Genomic DNA, 9238 nt, shown 5'->3' with positions numbered 1-9238 from the left:
ATGCCATAACTGAACACAGAGGCTCAGTACCACTCGTTGTAGCCAGCTGGAAGGGGTGGTGGTGGTCTGGGATGAGGCCACTTTTTTTTCTTTTCACAGCTGCACCTGCGGCATATGGAAGTTCTCAGGCTAGGGATCAAATTCGAGCTACAGCTGAAGCCTACACCACAGCCACAGTAACACCAGATCTGAGCCCCAACTGTGACCTATGCCATAGCTTGCACCAGCGCTGGATCTTCAACCCACTGAGCAAGGCCAGGGATCTGCATCCTCACGGACACTATGTTGGGTTTTTAACCCACTGAGCCACAACGGGAACTCCACGAAGCCACTCTTCCCCTTTGTGCCACCAGCCTTTGTAGATCCCTTTGTCTTCCTATGAATGTGACAGAGGGGCCTACCTTTGCCCGTGGACACTCAAAAACAGCAACCACTGCTATCTCCCCAGCCCCCATATGAACGCTCTCTCCTCAGCCAGCAGGAGCCTGGTACAACCTCCCACCACAGCTGGGGATCAGGCAGGGCTTTGCTCCTAAAAGAACATGATGAACACGTGAACCTATTCTGAGATCCACGTGGTGTTAGGACAGCCTCCCTGACCTCTAGGCCACTGTAGCTCACTGTACCCCAAGCTGTGTCAGGGCAAGCAAATGTCTGGGAGCAGCCTTGCTCCCATCAATGTGCCAGGCGCCAGGCCAACATGTAGAAACATAAGGCAATCCAACTTAGAGCTCGAGGCGAGTGCCTCAAGTCTCTCGCATGCTCTGAACCTCGTGGGGTGGATGGGGGCTATTTGGCAGGTTCAGGGCCAAGGCCTAGTGGGGGTCAGCTCCTCCTGAAAGGGCTGGGAATCCCAGCTCTTTGGAAGGAATGGATGTGGGTGCTTCCAAACACAGATCAGAGGTCTGTGAACTCCAGGAACAGGGGCCCCCCTGTGAACCTAAATTCTGGTGTTGGGGTCTGTGTTTCCAAATGTTAAAAATGTGTTGCTGAAGAGAAGAGAAAGCATAGCAGGTGAGAAGTGCTCCTGGAGCACAGAGAGGCAGAGGGCCAGGCACTCGGCCTTCACCAGCCCCATAGCACAAAAGGTAAGTTTTGGGGGCTTGTACCCTTCAGCTCAGTGACCCCCAAACAACATTATCAGGGAAAATTTGACGTGTATCCCAAAGTTTGCAGAACTGGCCCTGAGACTTTCTTCTGATCCTGATGACTTGCCATGGCTCATTAAAGGACAAGGGCTGACTCCGAATATGACCCTGCCGGGCCTGGGAGGGCAGGTGCAATGGGACCTGCTGCCTAATATGGCCCATCTGCCTGCCTCATCCAGCATGGCCTCCTCATGGGCATGGCTGGTTTTTGGCTGCAGCTTCCAACCCACTCCCTGACCAGATGGCTGAGCCAGGAAGACCCCAGGGACACAGCACAGGGGCACTGGCCCCACTGCAGATGTGGAGGCACAGACCCACAGTGCCTGCGCCATTCCTCCCAAACCCACTGACACCAATCTGCATTCTGCTAGTGTTACTGGTTCTGTGTGGACCCAGGCACAGCGCTAGCCACTCCTGAAGGGTCAGACTCACCCTGGCCCTTGCACCTCTGCTCCTGCCATGGGCATTTCCTGACCAAACACTCCACCCTAAGTGCCAGAGTCTCTGCTCTGGGAGGAGATACTGCTGGTTAGGCTTGACCAGGCCAGGCTGTACCTTGAGCCATCCTTCCTGGGGTGGATGCAGGTAGGAGTCATCAGGAAGGACTCTGCCTCCAGGGGGATCACAGGAAAGTTGTTTTGCCTGTGTCTAGCAAACGGCCTTCCCCTCTGCATTAACAGGGGAACTTTCTGCAGCAAAGGGGAGCTTTCTCAGGGAAAACAAATGAGGAGAACCATTTCTGGAGAGACATTTGGCCCCTGGAGGCACTAGGTAATTCATGGCAGTTTCAATGACTACCTCGCCCTCCCTCTCAGGCACAATAAGCCTATAGTCGCCCATGGCCTTTTGCCCAAAGTGCCCTGTCGCCCAGAAAGATGGCGCTTGTTTGAAGCCCAGTTCTTCCCGTCCAGCTGGAGTGTAAAAGGGGCATAGCCCCCATCCGGCCCTGAGCCTTCCTGACCCTCTGGCCCCCACTCTGCATGTGGGCCTCAGACCGCAGCTCCTGGAGCTCAGGCCCTGCATTTTCGCAGGACACCCAGAGCTCAAGGGGCTGGCAGTCTGAGCCTGAGAGAAGCACCTTCCCACCCTGAGAAGTTCTAACCCAACTGGTCTGAGGTGGGGTCCAGCTTCCCAGGTGACTCTTACATACCGTGGGGGGTAGAGGAAGTGCCCCTGATGGGCAGGACCAGGGGCATGGACGCGTCTGATGTGCAAGCTGCCCTTTTGAAGGAGCCACAGTGAGAGATGTTTGTACCACCTTGACCCTGAGCTCTTTTTCTGAACCGGTCAAGTTCCAAGCACCTTTCTCTCCTTCTTTCTTCTTCCTTCCACCCTTCCTCCCTCCCTCCTCTCCCTCTTTCTTTCTTATGGCCACACCTGCGGCATATGGAAGTTCTTGGGCCAGGAATCGAATCTGAGCTACAGCTGTGACCTATACCACAGCCATGGCAATGCTGGATACTTTAACTGACTGTTTTGGGCTAGGCATAGAATCTGCACCTCTGCAGCAACCTGAGCCACTGCAGTCAGATTCTCAACCCACTGCACCACAGCGGGAACTCAACGACCACATTTCTAACAAAACATGATTGAATAGAGACAAATCTTCGATGGCAATAATGTCACACCTTAAAAAAAAAAAAGTGAGGTGCTTCTTAGCCTCTTCCCCAGAGACCAGAAAAGGAAAAATGCCATCACATGGGGAAGATGAAGACACTGGCTTTCTTGCTGCTCTTTTAGGGTTTGTTTCATTAGCCTGAAGGTTAATAGAGAAAGGAGAAAATGGGAGGAGGAAGAACTGAGCAGGGGGAGTGAGTTGATTATGTGACAAAGAAAGACTAGGCTGAGGAGGGGTCCTGAAATCACATGGTGAGGAAGCAGGGGGCTGGGAGAGAAAGCCTGACAGACTCTACACCCAAAACATCAACTTGTCCAGGCTGCCTGCTGGCTGAGGCCGCTCCGCCAGCCTCCATCAACCAAGAGAGCCCTGCACTTCCTTCCGAGGGAAGACAGGAAGAGGCAGAGGTGGTAGGGAGTGGCTCACCCAAAAATGACATGGACTGAGGTACTATGGTTCCTGATGTCATTTCAACCCAGTGTCCCAAATTCTTCATATAATCCTTCGGAAGCATGGAGGGACCCTGGGACACCTCTCAGGAGAGGGGTCCCTGGAGGTAAGACCCCCCTACCCTCGTCATGACCTCAAACGGCTGGGTCAGGTTTGTGTAGCCAGAGCAGTCACAGTGACCCCGGCTGCACAGGGAACCCAGATCTCATCACCTGAGGATAATCTGGGGGCCAGGCCCCCACCACGATCAGACACTGTCACTAGCCCCCACCCCTGGAAAAGGAAGGCAGGGAGGTAGACGAATCGGGCTCACAGACACCGAGCCCAGTATATGTGGATTCCAACTCCAGTTCTAGAAACCTCAGAAGGTCTGTGGTCCTCAGTCTCTCCATTTGTAAGATGGGACAGTGAAGTGAAGCTTGGGGGCTGCCAGGAGGCCAAATGAGACCTAGTTCCTATGGAGCTTGCCCCTGGGCCCTTCTGGTTTCTGCCCCGAGGAGAAGCCAAGTAGGCCATGGTTGGCTAAATGAGCAGAGCCAATGTTACTTAGCGTGGAGACTCAGGAGCGAGGCAACCTTTGTGGCAAACGTCACAGTCAGAGCTGGGACCTCAAACTACTTCACCGTGACAGAGGCCAACTCCCCTGGAAGTGAGGTCTGCCTCCTGCCGAGCATGAATCACGGAGTGTTGTGTATTCCTGACCTGCCCTTAGGGCATTCCTGGGTGAACTGCAGCCCCATCACTTGAAGGACTAGTGACTAATGACTTCTTATTGATCCAGCAAGTTTTAACCACTCCCAATGATCATTTTTAAGCTTCTGCCACTGAAACGCTTGACGTAAGGGAGGCGGTCACAAGCACTCCCTCTTACAGCAGCTCAGCAAGCTGACCTATGCCAAGGAGGCCAGAATTGCCCATATCCCTGGGGCACAGGGGTGCACGGCCAGACACGGCCAGGTTTCTAGGGGGAAGTGCAGCCCCAGGCAGACAGAACAGGAAGCTGCAGGGGCAGAGGAAACAATGCCCCTCAGTGCATTGCTGCTGCCAAGTTCAAGGGCCAGTTAGTGGTCACAGCATGGTCCAGACTCCTGGGTCTATTCACCTGAGGTTCAAATGAGGGCAATTCTCCGGGCCCTTCCCGCTCCCCTTCCAACCCCCCTGCTCCAGGGCCTTTTGGACTCTGGTGACTAATAACAAAGGAGTGACATTCAGGTAGGAAGTGGGCTAGAGTTGATCCTGGGCGGTTTCCGGGTGAAAGGTACCATGCTCACTCACTCTGACCATGAGCAAAACAATTGACCTCATTTCCTCATCCGTCAATTGAGAACATTTTCCTCCCTAACAGGATGGTGATGGAGGGGAAATGAGACAGTATGTGTCTGGCAAGAGTGCTAGCTTCACGCTGGCCACTCTCGGCTTCCCCTGCTTGGCTAGGTGCCCTGGGTGATGGGGGTGGGGGCTGGGGGTTGGAACCATCTGGAAGCACTGGGCTGGCTCCTGCATCTCTGACCCCAGACTCCAAGCAAGAGGCAGAGAAGATCCTTTAGAGGATCACCCTCCTGGCTGGCTGAGCCCTGGCCCTGAACCCAGGCAGAAACCCAGGGAGGTTGGGAGTTTTCCCCAGAAAAAGGAGGCGTCTCCAACCTGCAGCCCCTCCTGCAGTATTACTGAGCAAGGCCACTGAGGAGGCGGAGGCAGGTTCAGGGTGTGATACCTACTAGCTGGGCAGCAAGGGGTCGCCTCTGTCCCCAGGGCAGGGGGCCTGCTCTGAACAGGACTTTTGTTGCTAATTTTCACCTGTTCTGAGCACAGACAGTGTTTTGGACCAGGAGTCTCTGTCTGCCTTGTCTCTACCCCAGGCTAAAGATAGACCAGTTTGTTGAAAAGGGGCCGGAAGAATGAAATGCCGTGTGGGATCTGGGGGGCCTGCATTCTAACACTGGGGGGGCATCTTCCCAGGCCTGTCTGTGTACATAGGCTTGTGCAGCTCATGCTGTCAGCCTAAAGGATTTTGGAGTCTTTCCCAGGAACTAACTAGCTGCCATGAAACAAACCTTTCACCTGCTAAGAGTGCACTCTGGGGGAGGAGTCAGAAGGCCAGGATTCAGCCCTGTGCTCTGCACCCTGACAGTGTGGCTGGGCCCAGGGAACAGCCTCCTCCACCTCAGCCAGAGGGGGTCTCTAGAGATCTGTCTTTGGGGTGAGAGGGAGCAACTAGAAAGACCCAGAGGCCAGTCAGTGGGGTCTCAGCTGAAGAGGGCCATACCTGCAGAAGCCTCACCTAATCAGGGGCCATACCCTCAAGGGCCTCACCTGACCTGGGGCAGTACATGGAGGAGTCTCACCTGACCAGGGCTGACCCTGCAGGGGCATCACCTTATCAGGGGCCATCTTTGCAGGGGCCTCACCTGACCTGGGCTGTCCCTGCTGGGGCCTCACGTGACCTGGGCTGTTCCTGCTGGGGCCTCACCTGACCTGGGCTGTCCCTGCTGGGGCCTCACCTGACCTGGGCTGTCCCTGCTGGGGCCTCACCTGACCTGGGCTGTCCCTGCTGGGTACTCACCTGACCTGGGCTGTCCCTGCTGGGGCCTTTACTAGTCTTGATGGGAAAGGAGAGCCAAGAGGCACGAAATGACCAAACAAAACCTCAACTCACAAAACCCCACAGGCCAACCAAAGAACAAAACTGGAAGCACTGAAAACTGTCCCCACCTGTGTGAAACCCAGGGGCCCGTGGGGTGCAAGCGCCCTTGGAAATGCACAGACTCTGCCAACTGGTTGCCACCTGTAACTGGGAGGGGGCCACTCACAGCCTTTCCCTTTCAGGTTTTGAACTGAATAAATGTATTATTCTAAAATTGTTAATTTTTAAGCAAAGGTTTTGAGAAACTCCAGAGGACTGTGTGCACGCCAAAGACATGGAAGGTAATCCAGGGGTCTGGGGGCAGCCATGAACTTCACTTGGGAAGGCTGGGTGGTGGGAAAACAAACCTGACCTGGTTAATAGGAGACCTGCATCCCTGGGACCAGCTGGCTCCTGATTTGACAAGATGATCTATGGCACAAGGCTTGGAAAGGTCACACTGGTGGCCTTGCCCCTAAGTTCCCCTTCTGCCAATGACTCAGGGGGAGACCTCACTGGTTCCACCTTGGGGCCCAGTGCCCTGATCCCACTCATGCACTTCGTCTGAAAAACCCCACAGCCAGGCTGTTCTCAGAGGGAAATGTCCACTGCCGAAAACATCCACTTTCTTCTCTGGGGAAGCACCCTCGGTGGGGGAGTGGGAAAAACATCCACTTTCTTCTCTGGGGAAGCACCCTCGGTGGGGGAGTGGGCAGCCCAGATTCAAATCCACCATGCAGGGGGCATGGACCTGGACTGTTATCCATCCTCTCTAAGTCTCAGAGGCCCTGATTGCAAAATGCAGGTTGTGACCTCTACCGGGGGTGAGGGGGAGAGGGTGCATATGTAAGTGCAGTGCCAGCTGGGTGCTTCCGGGCAGAACAGACATCATGGATGGAGTACCCCGAGACCCCTCTCCTCGTGATCTGGTCTTGCTGATCCCACTTGGACAAGAGTCCCTGAATGATCCCGCCTCCTGTTACACAATCATGGCCAGAGGGGGCGGTCTGGGAGGGGCACCCCTGCCCCCAGGCATCTCTGGGGTCCTGTGCCAGGCAGGAACAGGGCAGGTCTTGCCTCCCCGCTGTCCCTGCAGCACTGAAATGTATTAACGGTGGTGGATTTCAGCAAGCCAGTGCTGGTTTCCTAAAAGTGGAGAAGAATTCACAGGGGAACCACCCTCCTCTGCAGCATGTTAAGTTTCTGCTCTGGCTTAGCTACCAGGCTTCCAGATTTCTCTTCTGCTCAGCTCGCCTTGTTTCAAACTGCTGAGAGTTTCTGTTTCCAAGTGAAGGCCCGTGCACAGGCCCATCTCCAGGACTAGGACCACATCTGTGACTGAGCTGGAGAAAACAACTGGAGAACATTCATACAAGGTTTTAGCTCTTGCACTGAGTTCCACTGCTTGGTTCCCCAGAAGAAAACTCACAGAAGGCATCAGAGCCCAGCAGGCATTTAAATGGGTCCCATTGTCACTGATGTGATGCTGGGATGCTACACAGGCCCCCGGTCCATGACCCACCACCTCCCAGGCTCCTCTGAGAGTCCTGAGAAGTGGCTCAGGGGCACTAGCTCCCATCCAACGCTGGGGAGAGATTGAACATTCTTCCCAGAGACATAGGGCTGGGATGGCCCACCTTCACTGAGTCACATGTCTGAAACCTTAGGTCTGTAACGTGTCGGCAACCCACAGGCTCGGTCCAGCAGCCCTCAAGGCTCATCTGCACCTGCTCCGCCAATCTTGGTAGCTCACAGCCCCAGAGCAGAGCATGCCGCTGCCGAGGGTTACAGCAGGAGGCAAGGAGAAGGTGCCCTTAGACTCACAGGTGGAGTGCTCGAGGTGGAGCATCTTGGTGAAGACCCTGTGGCCTGATCACTACCCACACCTCCTCTATGCACTGTGGGCTCTCAGCTCCAGCCCTGCACATGCCATGTTAATAGAGGTCCCTTTGGTGAATTCCTAACATGCACAACCTTTCCTCCTCTTAACTTTCACCAGCAAAACATGCACAAACAGGAAGTTACTTTTCTTTCGTCTTTGGGAAAAAATGCACCTGACTTGAGAAATTACAGGATTCCAATAACAACAATGTTAGCTAGTAGCCCAAACCTTCTCACAACAGTGCGTGAAGCCCTCTCCCCAAGACTGGAGCTGTGAACAGGTGCTCCGAGGAATGGGTGGGTGTGTGTGTGGGGGAGAAGCCTCAGGGAACTGGACGTCTGTTTACCTTGAAAGTTGTTGCAGACTCAGGACTGGCAAGAACCAGTGGAGAGATCAGAACCATGCCGGAGAAGTGGCCTGGCCTCTCTGCAGCCGTGAGGATGGCAATGGCACCTCCCTGCAATGCAGAACAGGCAGCTGGTGGGTGTGGGCATCTGGCAACACAGTCTCCACCAGGCTGCAGTCCCCACCTGAGCCCTGTGGACTAGGCTTCAGAAGAGGCCCCCTTGGATGCTGGACAAACCGCATCTGCAGTGACTTTATTACATGTGAATTTTCTTGGGATTTTCCAACAGCAAACATTCAGAGGAATATAAATAAGGTTCCTACTTATGGGCTGCAAGTTAAACAATAAAATATTTATATTTCACTTCAAGCTCAAAGCTAGCAGACCCCCAACTCAGCCATCAGGCTTAATATGAGATTTAAAAAAAAAAAAACCCGAGGATAATAAGATATTGCCATACTTTTTCCCCCCTGGTTAGGTAAAAAGGTCCCAGAAATTTAGCTTCCAAGAAAAATACTTAGTGAAGGTGGATGTGCTGAAGGCTATTTACTGAAGCTGAAGGTAACATGAGCCAAGGGTTGAAACCACAAATGCTCACAGGAGCCAAGCAGGTGAGGGAACAGAGCCAGGCAGTGAGGGGAAGGCTGTCCCAGGAGTGAAAAGTCCCCAGATTTCAAAACCAAGCAGCTCCAAGTTCTCTCCAGCTAGCATAGCAGGGACTCTGGAGGCAGACTTGGCCGGGGTGCTATCAGTTTGAGGAGCCTCGACCCAATTTAAAGATTCTACTTGGCTGATTCTCAGAGTATCTTATACATTTAAAAGGGGAAAGGGATCTGGAATCACCTTTTAGGACCTGTTTCCTTGGGTTCCCCCTCTCACCCATTTGTGGTGCGTGACTCTGAGACAGGCAGGAGGCTCAACCCTGCATCTCTCCACGTGCTGACCGAGGGGCCTCCTGCCCAGGGATGCAGCTGTGCTGGGCGCAGAGCAGCCTGATGGGAAGGCATGGGGGTAGTAAGCTCCTCCAGGGCTGCATCCAAGATGCGGACCTGCTTGTTTCCAGAGCACGAAATCACCTGGGACTCCAAGTGCAGGATGTGCAGAGGCAATGGGCTAGAGGCAAAGCAGCCTCTCTCCCTCGGACCCTCACCCTCCACCCAGAGCGAGGCAG

At 54.2% G+C, this 9238-nt stretch overlaps 1 protein-coding gene across 6 annotated transcripts in view; it reads right to left on the bottom strand.

Moving 5' to 3' along the window:
- MGLL (monoglyceride lipase) overlaps nt 1–9238 on the bottom strand; it is a 194160-nt gene that overhangs the window by 13081 nt on the left and 171841 nt on the right. For 4 of the 6 annotated variants that reach the window (XM_084986679.1, XM_084986677.1, XM_084986678.1 and 1 more), the window contains 1 exon segment: nt 8068–8178. The exons of the other annotated variants lie outside the window; for them this stretch is intronic. In XM_084986679.1, coding sequence (XP_084842805.1) covers nt 8068–8178 — 111 coding nt within the window. 6 annotated transcript variants of the gene reach the window in all.

The sequence above is a fragment of the Sus scrofa genome, chromosome 13 (assembly GCF_054392235.1).
Source record: "Sus scrofa isolate SSC_HxYL_T2T_F1_AM1 chromosome 13, Sscrofa_HxYL_maternal_Yorkshire_Landrace_v2.0, whole genome shotgun sequence".
NCBI lineage: Eukaryota > Metazoa > Chordata > Mammalia > Artiodactyla > Suidae > Sus > Sus scrofa.
Note: the sequence above shows the minus strand (reverse complement) of the source record. Positions and strands in the feature narration are given on the sequence as shown.